Genomic DNA, 19,288 nt, shown 5'->3' on the forward strand with positions numbered 1-19,288 from the left:
AACACTACAGTTGAGTTGAAGTTAATCACACACACGGGTATACACACAGGGTTGGGTAGGGTTACTTTAACTGGATTACTTTCGATTACTTTTGGATTACTCCAATACCAAATATGCTAATAAAAGACAAAAGAAACTAAATATGACTAAAATGATGACTCACAACAGGTGGTAAGCTTTCTCTCCTGGCTTTGATCTCTTTGATCTCCGGCACAACCAACATAAAAATGCGACAGAAACAAGAAAATAAATCCAAACAGCTTGCCAACATCATTTTTGCCATTCCATGTATTCCGTTTCTCCCCAAGCCTGCACAAAATGGAGTCATTTTATTCATATTTAGTTTCTTTTGTCTTTTATTAGCATATTTGGTATTGGAGTAATCCAAAAGTAATTGAAAGTAATCAAGTTGAAGTAACCCTACCCAACCTTGTATATATATGTATATATATATATATATATATATATATATATACATACATTTATATTTCTCTCAATTTTCTGTGCTTGCTATTTTTTTAAATTATTTATCTATTTATCAAGATATTTATCAAATTTTAAAAAAAGGAAAAGGAAAAAAAATGATTATAAAATGGAGAGACGAATTTTACAAGTAGCTGGGACGGCATGAGAAAAAGGAAAGGGCAACATTAGGATTGTTCCTTTTGTTCCTTATGTATTGCCAAGGTATCAAAGTTATGTATAGGCAGATACAAAAAAAATCCAATACATTTTTTTCCCTCCTGGCCCAAACCCTTTGCCAATTTTTTAACCCATTGAGGCCTGCTTCTGAAAATTTTGCCCGCCCTTATCTTAAAGGGGCATTGCGTTTTATTTAGCACCTCGTATTAGTAAAAGGAAAGAACGCCGTTCATTTGAAAAACAATATTAATATGAACTAGACAGTTCCCGCGGCAATTCTAAGAGTTGTGATTGATCTGGCAGATGTTGGTAGAGAACCGGTAGCGCTGAGTTGTTAGCATTATGAGTTAGCATAAAGTTTTTAACTCAGAGATGTATTTGTAACTTTTAACTTGGTTCTGTGGGGGGATTCCCCCCCCCATACTGGCAAGTTCATTTCAGATGGGCCCATAACCGTTAGCAACAAGGATATGCCTTGTGGAGGTCTAAAAAAAATCACATTCATGGTAATAACATAATAATAACACTGTTATTACACTTTAAAAACTTTTAAAATAAACATGTTCAAATTTAAATGGGCCATTCTATTTGAATTGGCCCGTCCAGAATGCATTGAGCCCATTCGATTTGCTGAGACGTTAGCATGTTAGCATTAGAATAATTTTTCAGCATGAAGCAGTTAGCCGTTAGCATCACTTTTTAGCATGTACCAATTCGCATAACTCATTAACATGAGGCCATTAGTATAATTTGTAAATACGAAGTCGATATAATAATGCCATTACTAAAATGTTTTAGCATAGAGCAGTTAGCATTTAGCTGTTAGCATCACTTTTTAGAATGCATCTGTTAGCATAACTCATTAACATGAGTCATTTAGCATAATGTATAAATATGTAAATATATATAGTCGTTAAAATATAGCCATTACCAAAATTTTTTACTATGAAGAAGTTAGCATTGCTGTCAGTGTTTACAGCTAGCTTGCGCTAATACTTGGGCTGGCTGTGCCAGCCCAACTCATTGCTGACAGTGTTTACAGCTAGCTTGCGTGAATACTTGGGCTGGCAGCGCCGGCCCAAATCGTCACCAACAGTATTTACAGCTCGCATGAGTAAGCATAGCATCAACCTCTCATCGCTAATACTTGGGCAGGCTATGCCAGCCCAACACTTTGCTAGCGTCGCACATAGCTGTTAGAATCCTCTCTCTAGCATCCGCTCTTTGGAGTTCACCATTTAGCCATGGTTAAAGGTAATGTGGGTTGGGCCCCCTCAAGCCACCCTGTACAGTCCCTGCTTACTATGACTATGAATGCTTGCTTTCTATTTGTTGCTGCGCCCCTAGCAATATCAGGCAATATTGCTCATCAGCAGAACCTTGTAAAAACCATTTTATGAATTAAATTCAAGGCCTTAGTTAATTTACCTCCTTTTTTATTTCCTAGAAAGAAAAAAAACATACTTAAATTGTGTTTTATGAACAATTGGGGATGCAAATTTGCATCGAATAGAAAAAAAGATTTTGGCAAAAACATGCGCTCAAGAACACTCCAATTCATTCTGTCGGGTTTACAAGCAGCTGAGACACGCTGAACCGATGGAATCGAGAAGTGATAATGAACTCAAAAGGGTGAGCAATGGACCCCAAAAAAAAAAGATTCTGCCAAGAAACCACAAAAACCGAAAAGAACAAATAATCAGAGCACATTGACGACACTCGGACGTTGTACAAGTCAAATAATCTCACAAAAAGATGAAGTGCAATAGAGTGTCTAATCTTGAAGATGTTGAAAGAGTTTCTTAAAATTGTTCTGTTCAGCAAGACGTTCTTCAACTGTTGTGCCGTTCCAAAGTGTGATGAGATGTTTAAGTGATTGACTCCAAAGGGGTGAAACGTGCTCCTACAGTGTCTTCATTCCACACCAGCTCATTTTTTCGCCATTCTGTAAGGAGAGCGAGAAGAAGAGGTTAATGTGATTGGTTTTCCAAACTTTTTCAGAAGAAAAACAAATGAAATAATCACAAACAGGGTTGGGTAGGGTTACTTTAACTTGATTACTTTCAATGACTTTTGGATGACTCCAATATCAAATATGCTAATAAAAGACAAAAGAAACTAAATATGAATAAAATGACTCATTTTCGTGCAGGCTTGGGGAGTAACGGAATAAATGGAACGGCAAAAATGCTTTTTGGATTGATTTTCATTTTGTTTCTGTCGCATTTGATGTTAGTTAGTGAGAGTCAAGATGGCGGCGCGCGCAAGTGCAGCGGCTTCACGGGCTCCAGTTCGTCATTTGTTTTTCAGGGTCCTTTTATCCCTCATATTTTCCCTTTGACTCCTTTCGCAAATACAATAACATCCACAACATCTCGAGGGATATACAGAGACCACCGGATCTACCTGGGTGATCTGCCTGCCGACAACGACGGAGCAAAAGAAAAAGGCTGCCGGTCGGGTCTGGGCTAAGAAGGCGACCACACAGACCAGCGCTCCCGAGCATGTTCAACCAACGCCAGATCCATCGTCCACAAAATGAGTGAATTTGAGCTGCGGATCGCCACCAACAGCGTATTTTTGTCATCACGGAGTCTTGGCTTTCCCGACGCCGCATTACAACTCGGCGCGAACGAGACGGAGGCTCCGGTAAAAACAGGGGTGGGGGACTATGCGCTACAATAACAGCTGAATCATTGACACACACTGCTCACTCGATATAGTTTCTAGCAGTATCGTGTAGACCCTTCGATCTACCGAGAGAGCTAACTGTGGTCATTGTGCTTGCTGTTTACGTTCCACCAGACGCTAACGTTAGCATAGCGCTGAATCTCCTGCCCGCTGCTATCAATAAACAGCAGCTTGCACACCCAAACGGAGCTTTTATCGTCGCCGGCGACTTTAATCGGGCATGTTTATGGACTGTACTTCCCAAATTCATTCAATACGTGGGCTGAGCAATTAGGGAAAAAGATCAAAGATCCAGTTGGATCCCCCCCATCTCTGTCTGTCCCTCATCCCCCTCATACACCCCCGTCCGGAGGAAACAAAGCCTGTACAACAAAGACAGTTAAAACAATCTTCTTTGTTCCTTTATCTCTTTGTTTTCCTTAACCTCACTGTAAAATGTGGATTTGGAGTGCCACGTCCAATTTCGTTGTCACAATATATCCCATGTTGTAACAATGACAATAAAGGTATATTCTATTCTATTCTAGTTTTGCCAGAAATCAGAGATCAAAGCCAGGAGAGAAAGCTTACCACGTGTTGTGAGTCATCATTTTATTCATATTTAGTTTCTTTTGTTTTTTTATTAGCATATTTGGTATTGGAGTAATCCAAAAGTCATTGAAAGTAATCCAGTTAAAGTAACCCTACCCAACCCTGATCACAAATAAGAGAAGATCGGACGTGCAGTAAAACAAACAAAAAAAACATCTGATGTCTTTACCTTATAATACACTAATCTTAGTTCAGATGTATAAAATGGAGTCGCGCATGAAGGGCATGACTTGTGATATTCATGGGGAGATTGGGCAAGGTTGTGAGTTCATGTGCATGCTTCATGATAGGATGAGTGAGCAGGAGCACCACATAACCACGCATGCTGCCAACACGAGTACTCAAGACAGTGCCAAAGTGCAAGCCCTTACTTTCCGGTTTGTTTATTGTAAAACGGAAGCTTTATCGGAGGCTCCTATATTTTGCCAACCTACTACTTTGCTCGGCGGCAATCCTGCAAGAGTAGAGACAGCGGCAAGTAGAGAAAACAGAGCAAGGAAAAGGCGGGGAAGAGAAAAATCGGACATCCACAGTGATCCGTTAGTGAAAGTTGAAGAAAGAAAGTGCTAAATGCGGAAAGAGAAAAATAAAAATTTCAGGCAAAATGGATATCTATCAAGCAGTTATGAGTACCGTAAATTCCGGACTATAGAGCGCACCTGATTATGAGCCGCACCCACCACATTTCAAAAGGAAAACAGATTTTGTACATACACAAGCCGCACCTGTATATAAGCCGCATGCGCCCACATTTAAACATGTAACACAAACACAAAATTAACCCGAAACCGACTTCAAGTCCCGCGATTGGAAACTAAATGTCCTTCATTAAAGTCCACAGTCCAAAAATCACAGCCGGCAAATTGAACGAAAAATGATAACGGTACTTAAAGTTTGATGCAGACCTGCCGAGTCCGGGTCCCGTTGAAAGTAATCCAAGGAAAAAAGTGTATATTTCCAAAGGTAAGTGTGGGAAAAATATATCAGATGAACACATTTACTCACGCAACTCCTTTTACTTTAACCAACTTTTTACCCCCTCTTCTTTCCTTGTCTGTCCCTCACCTTTAGCGGTCCCCACTTAAACTCGGCACCCCGCGTTTGTTCCGCCCCTCGTTTTTCGTTCACCCGTGCAAAACATATCAGAATAAGTGTCTAAGATGAATACAAATAAATACATTACAAAAATATACAGTTGCAAATACATGTTATATATGGTTACACATATTTACAAAGAAAGACGGCACACCGAGAGTTTTCAAAGCTTTAATAATAATAATATAGCTTTGACAGGGCAGTTAATGGTAGCAACACTCGAGCGCCGCTAGCGGCCGTTAGAAAAATTACATGAATTGGCCGCATCACTGAATAAGCCGCAGGGTTGAAAGTTAGGGAAAAAAGTAGCGGCTTATAGTCCGGAATTTACGGTAATCAATGACTCCCTTAGATTTGTAAAAGCTTGTTGAAAATTCCCCTTTACATTTTCTAGCATTCAAATAGCTCTTTATCCCCCCACCCCCCTCTTAACAGCAGAACTCTCACAGAAAAATGTCTTGGCACATTTACCTCTTCACAGCTTTCTGTGCCAGCATGCGGTTTCCCGCCAGGAATGTGACAGCACCGATAATTGCCAGGTACTTGAGTGTCTGGAACATGTTCAAGTGGGTCCAGTAGACGTACATCAGGCCAAGCAACGCTAAAGGAGGGGGATCAAAATTAGAAAAAAACTCTCAAGACAATAAAGGAAACTGAATTTTTACATTTATAAATTCTGGGATAATTGCTATGTCGTTGAATCCTGTGAAAGGTTTTTTTTTTCTGGACTGTTTGTAAGATAAATCGTATTTTTACAACGAAAATTTTCTTTAAAACGTGTGGCACACCCTCGAGCAAGGGTCAGGAACCTAAGGCTCGCGTGCCATACATGGATCTTTACATGAGTAAACAAGGCTCGGTGATAAAATGTTACTGGTGCAAATTTCTCTGTAGCGTTCCAAATCTGGTAAGCTCACCTTTGGGTTTGATGCGTGCAGTCAAAGCTACATAGCTGATGCAGATTGTTTGGTCCTGTTTATAAAGAGCACAGTTTTCTCAACTGTTTACAGTCAAGGTGTCTTGCAAACAGACCCAGTTTTGGCTAAAGAATCATTTATACTGAAGCTCATAAAATAATGTACTGGTGAGACATTATATGATAAAAACCCACATAACAAACTTTAATTACCTACCAACGCTAGCCAAACACACAAAATAATTTGATTGGGTGAGCGTTAGGGGTGGAGCTATGCAACACACCACGCTCCTATTGCGCTGAAACGAAATACTACTATTAACTTTTTGTCTGCAGTTTTTTGATGACATATTTTTAGAACAACTCTGCTTTCACCTTTCTTTGGAGCCATTATAAAAAAGTGAAGATCAAAATTAGCCTCAGTGATTTTAGCTGCGGGAGGGAGACAAGTTTAAAGCTGTATATTTATTGATATGGGACAGAGGCTCTGGCAGTATCATTTCATAAATTTTAATCAAATCATCTAACGTCACACAGAGAAATAAAAATGTGCAGAAAAATTAAGGTTTTGGCGTTTTTGCCAAATTTTGTCTTGAAATACATGTTATGGGTCTCCCTCCAGATGAAATAAAAATATGTTGTTGTTATGGCTCTTTGGGTCGGAAAGGTTCCCACGAGTTAAAGAATCAACACAGGGTCAAGTGTTTGCATGCAGGTTGTCAGGTGCGCCTAAAGTGCCTACTAAATACATTTTATAACTAAGACAGTGCCTTTTTGTACAGTGCGCCTTATTTGAGAAAAAAAAAAGCATGTATTTATTTTTGATTTTTATGTTGGTATCTGTATTTTCCTTCCACAACACTTTGACAACAACTACTGTTTTAACGATTTGATATTTAGCCTTTGTTTGGCCACTTTGTTGAATTTAATTTTCGGTGGTATGTATTGGAAGAGTCTGACATACCTGCATGTCCAGCATGGAAAAGAAGCGTGCTGGGAGAAAAGCTGAAGTTGGAAATATTTGCCCCAAGCTTAATCCACTGCAAAAGAGAACGACAATAAGAATGTGTTCTTGTCAAATTGAGGAGATGAGAAATAGAGTAGTATTTACAAACAAATAACAGAAGTACCTATTGTATCAAGAAAAAAAATGAAAACTACAAATTGTAGGGGAAAAATCAAATTAAATTGTGTTTGCTTGACATTTAGTTAATTACAGCGGTTCCACTTTTGCGGGTTCAGAGCCTCGCGGGTCTAAAAAATATACCTTACCTTCTCAATAAAAGCATTTATTGACTTGACGCCATTGAGCGCAAGCTTATAGATAGATAGATACTTTATTCATCCCCGCAGGGAAATTCACATTATGTCAACTGAGGACAGGGTGTGGACACTCTTATTGTGAAGGGGAGGGGGAGGCCCTGACACAATGCTTAGTCATGGTGAGTTACCGCTTTGCTCACCCCCCTCCTTTAACTCCTATCACCTCACCCCCTTCGTATGTGGCGCTCAGTTTATCATGGAGGAACTCTGCGACGTGACGCAAGTATATTCTCTTCTGTTACATTTCATCTCAAGTTTGACTTTATTATACCAAAAGCGAGCGGTTGTTTGTATTACCTAAACACGGCTAATTGTGTGTGGTTTCGTGTATTTGTTGTAAAAGCCGTTCGATGCCGCTAGCTAAAGTATGTTGTTATTGTCAGAAGGTAGCTCTTTCACTTTCATTAAAATGAACACAGACCATTTTTTTTAACTGTTGTTTCCCAAAACGCTTCACAAACACTCATCAAATACCACATTTTCAACGTTTTTATTTTCAATATGTAACCGGTAGTGTTAACAAGCGAAATAAACTGTGATGGCTGCATGTGGTTGAGAGCGGTTAATACAATCATACTGAATGGTTCATAGTGGTTTCGCCGCAGTCCTATTCCGTGTACATACAACATATTTTACAGGTTTTTTTTTTGTTATAACATGAATTTCACTCTCTCTCTCTCTCTCTCTACTTGTATTCTATATGGTGTGCTGTATACAGGGGGGTATACTGTATACCTGTATACTTTTTTTAAGCATTTTTTGAAGGAGCGCCGCTACTTCGCGGATTTTCAGTTTTTGCGGGTGGTCTTGGTCCCCATTAACCGCGATAACCGAGGGATTACTGTATTGGTATAAGAATGTGAAAAGAACGCGAGAAAACTAGGTAATTATTAATACCTTGGCTTTTCTACATTATTTTCACCCTTTAACCTGAAGAAGACCAAAATGAGATAAGATGTGCATTGTTACCAGGACAAGCAGAAGTAGGAGGGGAGACAGCACGAGTGCAGTGAATGCGTTGGAAACAACCGTTGGAGGCTTTTTCTCTGGCTCCCTGAAAAGGTGCTGCAGAGGACGGACAATGTTTCAAATGTCATCTTCTCAAAATGAATTTTCAATGAGCAGCATTACTTGGATTTCTGGTTTGGGGACATAGAGAGTCTTGGGTTGGATTGCAACTGGGGCCTCCTCGTCGACAAACTTTAGCACCACGTCGGCCTTTCGACAAAAAAAAACGGTGAGTACTCTGCTTTGTAAGACACAGCCTACAGTCTAGCAACGCCACTGACCACATTCCACAAAATGGGGTTCTCCAGCGTGGCATCGCCGACCATCAGGTACATTGAATACGTCCCAGAGATGAGAGCAAACTCTGCTTTACGCTCTGCGGCGTCCAGCTCGAACTTGTACAACCCCTTGCTGTCTGGTTCGGCAACAAAAACTACCTCTTGGCTGGTTTTCTGGTTGTGCAGCCGAACAAAAGTCTGCAAAAGAGAAAGCAGAGTAAGGCGGGATGTTTTTGGGGAGGAGTGCGGTTGATGTCTAGCTCCGATGACAAACCTGGTGAGGTGTCAGTTCAATTCCAGTGTTGACATCCACCAGCTGGAACGCCATTGCAAAGTTCTGATGGCTATCGGCCGTGAATGAGCTCTTGGCTTTGGAAGGATACTCGACCCTGGATCATTTTTAATAAAAAAAAAATGTCAAAGCAGAACTTAAAAGTTGTCGCTGCTTCGGTCTTTATTTCTAACCTTGTCGTTTTTGTGCCGATACTCTGGTCCTTATCCACCACAGAGAGGTCCATATTTGTTACTGCAACTTCAGTTGACACTTTCACTTTGAGCTAATAAGGAACAGGATCACAAACATAAGGCAAGTTAAGACGACAACTGCTATAGCATCAAATGGGAATATTAGAGTAACCCAATAAAGGTCAAGGTGGTACAAAAATAATGGTGAGAGATTTTAATTATTATATAAACCTCTACTGATCAGTAAATTAAAATTAGGTAGCAATATTTACAATTTTTTACCCATCTCTGTGCACCGCCATTTAGGGGTAATGTCGAATAATGATGACAACATGTTGGCCAGAGCTCAGCTCAGTGATCATGGCTCCACTTCAGATAAGAGGTGAAATATGATTGGTTGTTCGCAGACCCTTGGGCAACATTGATGTCATCCTTCCTGATCATGAACCCTCAAAATTACTGCCAAACCGGTGGATTCCGCGCAACTCATATTTAAACATTATTAATAAAAATAACATGTTTAAAATGTCTTTATTATTATTGGAATACTTTTGTTTGATTTTACTTTAAAGGGGACATTTTATAGTAAATCCATTGTTATCATCATAGCGCCGTAGCAGCTCAGAGAACTGCTGTACAATACAAAAAAAATTAAAAATATCAATATCTGTGAATAGGGCTACAAAAATAGGGGTGGTGGTCGAATACTTTACGCACATTTTCTGGAATTGCCCTGTAATATTAAATTTTTGGAGAAGTATCCAGACAGAAATAAAATTAATTATTGGCTGGGAGTTGCGGTTGGACCCAATGGGCAACGTATTAGGAATTTTGCCAGAAGAATTACTGTCTGGTCAACAGAAATATATACTAAAGGTTATGCTTCTGGTAGTAAAGAAAATGATCAGTGTCCTGGCTGAAACCACAACCCCCTGACATAAAACAATGGAGAGACAAATTAAAGCAAATGTACATTATGGAAAAAAAATCACTGCAAGACTTCAACTGAAACTCGATCAATTCGAGAAAAGATGGAAGCCTATCACACAAATTTTACTTGTTGTCTTAACACCTCCCCCTCATTTTTATTTTATTGATTGTAATGTATTAACATTTTTTTCTCTGTTGTTCCTTGTTATATATGGGTGTGTCAAGTGTATATGTTTTGTGTTTGTGTTGATGTATGATGGTGGAATCAAACCTCTGTCAAAATTTGTGTGAGAAATAAAAAGTTATATAAAAAAAACTGCTGTTCTGATCCTGTATTGTATATATAATATTGGTCAGATATCAATCCACCAAGAGCACAAATCTAAGTACTAAATTTGATCAATCTGAATCTTGAACTGCCTTTACTGGCAGGCATACAAATGTAGCTTTATGTGTCCCAAATGTTTGGAATACATGGATTACATTTTTAAGACCTAATGTCCCTAGATACTATAAAATTCGGACATTAAGCTACAACTATGCGGCTTATCAATAAAACTTTGTGCATGAATAAAACTAGCATGAGCAGACCGCCATCGAGGCAAGGGTGTCAATCAAAAGGGGAGCGCTAACCACCATGTGGGAAATCATTTTGCAAGTAATAATAATAATAATAATGCATTTTATTTAAAAGCGCCTTTCAAGCCACCCAAGGACACTGTACAGACAATGAGAAAATACAATGTAAAAAAATGTAAGCGAAATATTAAATAAAAACAAGACAAGTCTGTGTATTTGTAAGCAGAAATACCGTGGCGAAATGAACAGATTACAAGAAGCAACCCTTAACAAAGCAGAAATGTTTAAGGCGGATTCTTTTATATTTCCAATCCCAAGAGTTTGAGCTTTTCAATGATATGTGACATGACCTATTTCAGTGACATCGTACAGACACGCATTTGTTTATCAAAAGTCTGGCGACCTACCGGCGGAACGTGAAGGAAAAAAGGTACCGTATATGATTAAAACTCTGTGTAGCCTCTTTTTTAGTAAATATCCCATGTTTCAATGTGGGCAAGGCGGCTGTACATATGTACAAAATTTCTTTTTAAAATGTATTGTGTGCGGCTTATAATCAGGTGTACCGTATAGTCCAAATTTTACGATAATATTAGTTTTAATAATATCAATTGACGACAACAACAGACCAATAATTGTATCATACTGTGACTGAAAAGGTTATACAAGGTGCTAGCACCCCAGTCATCTTGACCACCAAAAATAGAGAAATCTGTTTGTCAAACAATAAAATAGCCCTACAATAGGCAAAGCTTTAGGGCGCAATAATAACGGAGACTGTCAAATAGGTCAGAGAATCTTTGTCTCATGATGCGACTAATATTTTTGGGTAATTGGAATCAGAGGCAATTTTCCATTCATAACAATCAGCGATTCTAAGATTACATCTACAAAGGTTTCAGCTTTGATGAATGGAGACATTGAAATTTCCCTTCTTTAAGATTGATACATTGTGTATTTTAAGTTTTCATCATCAGAAAGTTATTTTTCTATCTTTAACCTATAACATCTATTTTAGGACTTTGAATATAATCCCTCCTCTTGCTAATTTATTATCGCAAGAGAGAATTGCAATTCCCTGAGTCCACACATAATCCGTGGCCATTTCTCCATTTTCTTCAATGAAAAAAGGCTTACAGATTTAAGCCAATTTTTTTCCCTCCTGATTAGCATCAACAGTTTTTTCATTCAAATGAATCAAACACAACCTCACCTCAATATGATTGGCAATCAAGCGGCTATCTCCAGTCACAGAAACAGTGAACTGGTAATACCCACTGGCTGGTTGCTGGGACATGAAGTTCAGTTCAAAGATACCACTAAAAAGACGTACAGAATTCTCATTTAACAATCTTCGTGAAGATGATCTCACACAAAACCCATTGTAATGTTCAGATAAAGAAAAAATAAACAATACACGGTTGTTTTCGACACCTACTCATTCAATGTGAATGGCGATTGACCCAGAATGACAGTCTTGGAGGGCAAGGCGTATGCAGACTCCACTTGCACTTTAGCTGAAGCCAGGGACTGAGACATGATGTCAGTAACAAGGATCTGTGAAGAGAAAAGCATAACGAACGAGGCAATCCAACAAAGTGCACAAATAAATACTGGTAAAAAAGCGCCTGCGCCTTCCGACCTGCAGAGTCGGTTGGTTGTGCGACACAGTGGGTGGGCCGTGAGTGTTGACGACCACCGGCACATGGAAGCGGTTGTTGGAAAGCGTAGCGGCAGCGTTTGCAACGCTGAAGGCTTCAGACAGAGAGTCCCAGGACTTTTTGCTGAAAATGGAGTTCACCAGCTGAATGACTTGGTCCTGGGGAAATAACACACACCCCCTAATTTGAGTGAAAACCCAGAGAACATACAGTAAACACCCAGAAATGCCAGCCAAGCACCGAGAGCAGTTTATATGGTGAGCAGCAGGAGTGGGCGGAGCTATGCACACTTCTCTCTGCCCAGGGCCGTATGCACCGGAGGTAAATATGTCGGTATCCTCATTTGCAATATTTTGCGACATTTTTACAAAATAACTCTGCTTGCACCTTGCTTTAAAACCCATTATTTATGAAAACAATGAAGCGTCAACCATCTTAAGAAATAAAGTATAAAGTGATACATGTGTTGATATGGGTCTGGCATTATTCTTATTCCATAAATTTGATCAAATCATCTAACACCACATAGTGAAATAAAATGCCATGATATATTAGATTTTAACTGGAGATAGAATTTGGCGGTTTTGTTTAAATTTGTTTAAATTGTTAACTGTGTCAAACTTGATCACGGCACCAAAATTCAATATCTTACTTCCCCAATGAATCTACACAAATCATACAAGTTAAAAATAAACAACACAACAATGATAAATCAACCTGTTTGAGGGGTGGCTCCATATCCACATGATCTGACAGGGTGTAAGCAGCAGTGACAAAAGTGGCAGTGGCCTCCAGTCCCTCTTCAAAATGGAGGAAGATACCTCCAAGATCATCCAAACGCGCTGTCAGATCCTAAGCGCAAAATAAAAACGGCACATGTGAGTATTTGTGACTGACGAGCGCCGTCTAGCTAATGTTAAATCTCAACCTCAATTTCTTCCAGGATTCCTCCAAGGTCTGCCTGCTGAGAAAGGCGGGTGGCTGTTTGCAGAGCTAAGGTAATGCTGTGCATAAAGATGTTAATCAGATACTTATACCACATATGAAAATACAAAAAATGGTTTGGCAACATTACTTACGCCACGACGTTGTCTTCCTTGTTAATGCGAGCTGTAAGCGCACTGACCACCTCCTGAGAGGTCACAGGTAGCCCCAGAGAGCTAAGTGCGCTAACCGCACGATGAATCTGAGACATGGTGGAGTCTTCACTGACAGCAGCCAGAAGGATGTCTCGGGTTTCATTTGACACAGGGATCTAAGCGGTGATGAAAGAGTTAGGTCACCCACCGGTTTGCGTATCTATGTCCTGAGACAGCACATCAAAAAGTCTTCACTGCCTTTGCAGTACAATGTATTGTTATACGAGCATTATGGTGCTGACCGCTTTCTCATAAAAACTGTAGCTACTTCCTACAAAAACTTGGAAACAATTTAATGATGTTATACAGTACAGTGGAACCTCGGTTTTCGAACGACTCTCAGTTCGAACAAATCGGAGTCTGAACAAAAATTTCGAGAAATTCTTGCTTCGTTGTTCGAACAAAAATCGGAGGGGTTTCACATCACATTTTTTTACTCCTTTTAATTTTCTCAGGTGCAATTGCACCTCCAATACACTAGGGGACGTCCGAGATTAAACAAATGTGTAGCAAATGGGCCTAGTTGCAGAATTTCACCACACCGATGAAGCTGCAGCCACCAGAGTCATCAAGACTTTAATGACACTGTCATGAACCACTTCCGAAAAGTGCTAAAAAGAAGGCAGAAGCAAGTGTCATTGGATAGATATTTCAAGAGAAAAGAACATCCTGTAGCCAGTCATCCGTAGCAAAGAGATTTGAACGTGTGAGTACCCCTCAGACAGAAGAGCTCCCCGAAGTTTTTATGGAAGGGGACTCTCCTCCCAAACAATAATTTTCCTTCCTCCTCCATCCCTCTCACCGTCCATCTGCGCCTTCTGCTGACCGCCACAAAGGTAAAAAATTCTATTCATAATTATTTTCTTTATCCTTTTTTTTATTTTTACACGTTCATGTTAGCATGTTAGCGTAATCTTTCGTACGGAAGATTATGCTAACGCGAAAGTACAATTAGCCTGGGTTACATTCATGTTATTTGTGTCTTAAAGGTAGACAAAGGTAAACATTCAGGGTGTTGGAACGGATTAAAAGATTTACATTATTTGTAATGGGAAAAATGATTTCTGTGTTCGAACAAATCGCTTTTCTAACAGGGTTCTGGAACGGATTATGGTCGAGAACCGAGATTCCACTGTATAACCAAATGTCAGATAGGAGAAAAAATTCTACTTCATGTCAGGCTGGCTCCATGAACACAAAATATGACTAAAGAAATTGAACACAACTATTTTGGTGAGTTTTCTTGTTGACAAAGAGTTGTGATAATTTTAAAGAAGCAAAAAATCAATCTTACTTTTTTTGATCCCATCAGTCGTTGAGATACCATTTGGATCAGAAGCCCTTCAAATTTTCAATTATCGACTATTATAAGTCAGGGTTTGTAAACCCCTTTCTTGTCTGGAGAACGATGGGCGCTACCAGGCTGTACTTGCCCAAGACACACAACATTACAACACATTTAAATAGTCATCATTGTTTAGGTAGAGGTCGTATTAATATTTTGGGTACTTATGCATTTAAATATGCGTTTTTTTTAAAGCAGTTTAACAAGGTAGGCTATTATGCGATGTAGGCTTAGATGCAAGCTTACACGGTATCACCTCCTTTGAAGCACTTTGCATTTGTGATATGTAAGCAACCAGGGAGCATTTCTTTCCTGCGAGGCAGAGCCAACATAATACTCAACAAAATGTTGCATAACTCCCTTGCCATCACTGAATGTCAAATGTGGGAATGACTAGACCGGAGTAGATGTTCACATACCTCACATCCGGGTATGGCTTGGCTGGTCTCTGCAGCAAAGAATACCGAGTCCACATCAGTGGGATCAAGCTGGGCTTTCAGGAACTGGCACACTTCCTATAAACCATCACGAAAAGTATCAACAACAAAGACTATGGGATTTGTTGAATCAAAAATAGACATGGAAATACAATTAAAGATATGTAATGAAAAGGTTTCTCTGGAGTTAGCAATGATAAAAGCTGGAGACCCTTTAAAAAGAGCATACAACCCAAATTCGCGGATAACATTACGGATATGAGTAGACGCAGAAATACAGTTCTTCATCTTCCCTAATTTAAGTTGTTGTGTAGAGATTTGGGGATGTACATAGAGGCGCAATATAGAAACACCTATTCGATTACAGAAGAAAACTATTAGGATTGTGCAGAACGCTGGGTAGCAAGAACATACAAACAAACAGTTGATAAAAATCCATCATGTCAAAATGTAACGATAATGTGAAACTTAAATCTCTATTATTGGTATACAAGACAAGTATACACCAACCCCCAAAAAATATTCAACAGTTGTGTCTTTACAGAGCAGACACTCATTGTCTACAGGGAATCATAATTTCAAGGTGAGATATTCTCGCCCAACTTGGAAAAGCCATTGTGCCGTACAAACAGGTATTCATTTATGTAACAATTTAGATGATCACCTTTAAAAATTCATAATTTACAACAATTTAAAAAAAAAAAAGTATATATATGTAAAGGGTGTTATAATAACTATTGTTTTGTTGAAATTCCTGCTAAAATATGTTTGTATAATTTGTGTATAGGCGTCCTGCAATGACAAGTCCAACAGTGCCACCTGTTGGTATGGGGTAAGATTTGGTTTGGCTTCTGATTTTATGAGCAGAATGCAAATATTGTTAGCAGTTTACAGCGCGCTGCTAACGGTAAGCCACGATCTTTTGGTGCTCCGCAAAAAGTTAATTGTAAACATTAAAACCACAGCTGCCAAATCTCTCAAAATGCACAGTGGTGTAGTTGATTTTGTCATGCTGTTTGGATTTATTTTCGTTTTGTTTCTGTCGCCATTTATGTTAGTTTCGCCGTACGTTGCACGTTGTACTAAAATGCTAATTCCCCTTATAGTGTTGAAAGACAGCGGAGGTGCTAACCACATGTTGCGGATATCTTGTGTGACTCAATGCAGGTAAATTGTACCCGTTTTTACACTCGTTATTGTAATTATTTATATTTTCTCATATATATAAAAAGGATGATGTTGGTTAAAATTCAGGGAGAAAAATATGTTGAATTAAAAAAAACACTATACGATCACTTGTTAAAAGTATCTTGTTAAAATGTATGTAAAAATGTATTGTGATGGTTGATATTCCAAAATGTATTTTATGTAAACTGAAAAGAAAAGTATTTGATATGTTTAAAGCAGTCTACAGCGCGCTGCTAACGTGTTGAAAGCCAGCGGAGGTGCTAAGCACATGTTGTGGATATCTTGTGTGACTCATTGCGGTTTTCACACACACACACACACACACACACACACACACACACACACACACACACACACACACACACACACACACACACACACACACACACACACACACACACACACACACACACACACACACACACACGCACGTTAGCGAGTCCGTTTCCTCTCCGATTCCCGTAAGCTTTCGTGTCTCTGTATAGCGGCGCTGAAGCCGGATAGCTAAAATAGTTCCGGGTGGCTACACGTTAGCATCCGTGAGCCACGTTTCCGCAAAACACAGCAACTGCGCTCCCTGTGCGCTTCGATGTTTTCCACCAGCACTCAATTAATTATTAATTAATTATTTATTAATTAGAATAATTCGACAATAATTCGGCAAAATTCGATGGAATTCACTTAAAAATAAATTAAGAAAATAAATCTGCCCCCGTGTGAAAAAGCCTGTCTCTTGTCAATATGTTTCCCTGGTACATAAAATCCCTTTTCAATACTCCAACTCAATACTACATATTTATATCTGTACATTCAAGGAAACTCTGCGGGTCAGATGTATCAACATTTCGTTCAGTATACATGTGTACAAGAATGACACTAAAGTATATCTGAATAAAATTAAAAAAGAGCATGCACTGTTAGGAGAATTAAGTTTGTGTTTGGTTAATGGAGTCAGATTACTAATTCGAACAATTCGGTAAATGCTACGGTTGTAATATAGTTTAATTCCTAACGCTAAGAAGAAAGAAGCATGCATTAAATTGTTTCAATCCAGGCAACAAAATGTGCAGGCTTCTGATATCATGGGGCAGTGGTTCAGGAGGTAGCTTGTCTTGGGATCAAGAGATCACAGTTCGAATCCCGGCTCCTCCTTGTTACATGTCGAAGTTTCCTTGGGTAAGACACTGAACCCCTAATACCCCCAATAAGCAGGTTAGCGCCTTACATGGCTGCATGGCCGCTATTGGGAAATGTGAAGCACACTGTAAAGCGCTTTAGGAAGTCTTGACTTGAAAAGCGCTATAGAAATGCAGATCATTTCATTTCATGATACAATCTCAAAGGATAAAATAATATCAACATGCCTTATGATCAGGAACGTTCGCTCCAAGTTTGGTGAGGCCCACCACAGAATAATAGGCCGATTCCAGGTCTGAAAAGGGCTGGCTAAGGAAGTTTTGAAGTCGAGCGACATCGGAGAGGGAAAGATAGTGACCAGGCGTGAGCGTCTGTGCTTCTGTCACAGACAGACAGACAAGGAGCAACGCGGCAAACCCTGCAAAAAGGAACAGAAAAGAGAATGAAATTTGAGTGCAGATACCGTTTAATATATTTAACATTGATCGTTTCAGGTTTAAACTCAATGGAATTTTGATCCGCAGTTACTGCCGGTGTTATGCCGAGATTTGCATCCCCTAGCTACTATAAGCACTTTTACCTGGTTTTATCTCACTTTTATATCACTTTTCTGGAATGTAATGGCAAACATATAACAAAAACCACTTTGTCTTGCATTTGTTTGGAATGTAATACAACTTAAACCATTCCTTCTTTGTATTTGTTGTGAATGTAATCGAACGGCAATGCACACCGTATATAAATTTCATCTCATTAGCCGTACCGCTTATCCTCATTAGGGTCGCGGGGGGGCTGGAGCCCATCCCAGCCATCTTCGGGCAGTGGGCAAGGGACACCCTGAACTGTTGCCAGCCAATCGCAGGGCACACAGGGACAGACAACTCATTCGCTCATTCACACCTAGGGACAATTTGGACCGGCCAATTCACCAAATCATCAACAGATAAACGGGAGACGTTTATGTTACCTGCTCAAATGTAATTCCAAAAACATGCATTTCAGGTGGATTGGCCGGTCCAAATTGTCCCTAGGTGTGAATGAGCAAGCGAGTTGTCTGCCCCTGTGTGCCCTGCGATTGGCTGGAAACCAGTTCAGGGTGTCCCCTGCCCACTGATTGCTGGGATGGGCTCCAGCACCCCCGCGACCCTACTGAGGATAAGCGGTGCAGCTAATGAGATGAGAGATGAGACATTCCCAACAAAGACGAAGTGGTTTTGGTTATATGTTCGCCATCACATTCCCGGAAAGTGATAAAAAAGTGAGATAAAACGAGGTAAAAGTGGTGATAGTAGCTAGGGGATGCAATTCTCGGGAGGGATGCATTTCTCGGCATAGCGTTCGCTACAAAGCAAAAGCTAGCTAACGAATTTAGAAAGCAGCGCTTTCCCTACAAATAAAACCAGCTATTTTGCTATTAATATAGCTCATTGCAACAGGTTACCCCATATTTCACGGATATTGAATAAAGTCAGACGTTTAAAATTCAGTTCGATAAAACGTTTCATTCACTTACTGAGCAATTTCATGTCTAGCAGTTTAGTGCGGCGTCACCAAAACCGACAATCACTTCCGGGGCAGAGATCGTCCTGTCTGTCAAACAGGATATAACATCCGGTTTGTCTTTTTTTGTGTGTAAAAGTTATATTAGACAAGTATTATTTCCTTGGCTCACTACACATTTTTTTTATCCCAATTTACGTATAGAAACTTGTTATTTGGTGTCTTTCAAAAAAACTACCTTCATTATTTCAGCAAAATTCTAAATATCGTTTGAGGCAAATGTGTACATGGAAGTTCTTGAGTCACAAAATGCTTTGTTGTATTTTATTCAAATGTATTTGAATTTGAATAAACAATCTAATC

The 19,288-nt window shown here is 39.5% G+C and overlaps 1 protein-coding gene across 3 annotated transcripts; it reads right to left on the reverse strand.

The window, feature by feature from the left end:
- Positions 1–2,061: 2,061 nt before the first annotated feature.
- Positions 2,062–19,028, reverse strand: rpn2 (ribophorin II). 3 transcript variants are annotated; one of them, XM_088339051.1, is made up of 18 exons: positions 18,939–19,028; positions 17,653–17,843; positions 15,083–15,178; positions 13,259–13,434; positions 13,108–13,183; positions 12,897–13,031; positions 12,161–12,337; positions 11,957–12,075; positions 11,732–11,837; positions 9,010–9,101; positions 8,819–8,933; positions 8,548–8,742; positions 8,390–8,476; positions 8,228–8,323; positions 6,900–6,975; positions 5,491–5,620; positions 4,296–4,378; positions 2,062–2,587 (listed from the first exon to the last, which is right to left on the reverse strand). In XM_088339051.1, exons 1-17 carry the CDS (start codon positions 18,949–18,951, stop codon positions 4,327–4,329), a joined length of 1,932 nt encoding a protein of 643 aa, XP_088195177.1. In that variant the 5' UTR covers positions 18,952–19,028; the 3' UTR covers positions 2,062–2,587; positions 4,296–4,326. The 3 variants fall into 3 exon arrangements, with proteins under 3 accessions (XP_088195177.1, XP_088195178.1, XP_088195179.1); XM_088339052.1 differs by having other exon boundaries at positions 15,083–15,174; positions 17,649–17,843; XM_088339053.1 differs by lacking the exon at positions 4,296–4,378.
- Positions 19,029–19,288: the final 260 nt, after the last annotated feature.

The sequence above is a fragment of the Urocampus carinirostris genome, chromosome 6 (genome assembly GCF_059441175.1).
Source record: "Urocampus carinirostris isolate Australia breed hairy pipefish chromosome 6, RoL_Ucar_1.0, whole genome shotgun sequence".
In the NCBI taxonomy this organism is placed as follows: domain Eukaryota; kingdom Metazoa; phylum Chordata; class Actinopteri; order Syngnathiformes; family Syngnathidae; genus Urocampus; species Urocampus carinirostris.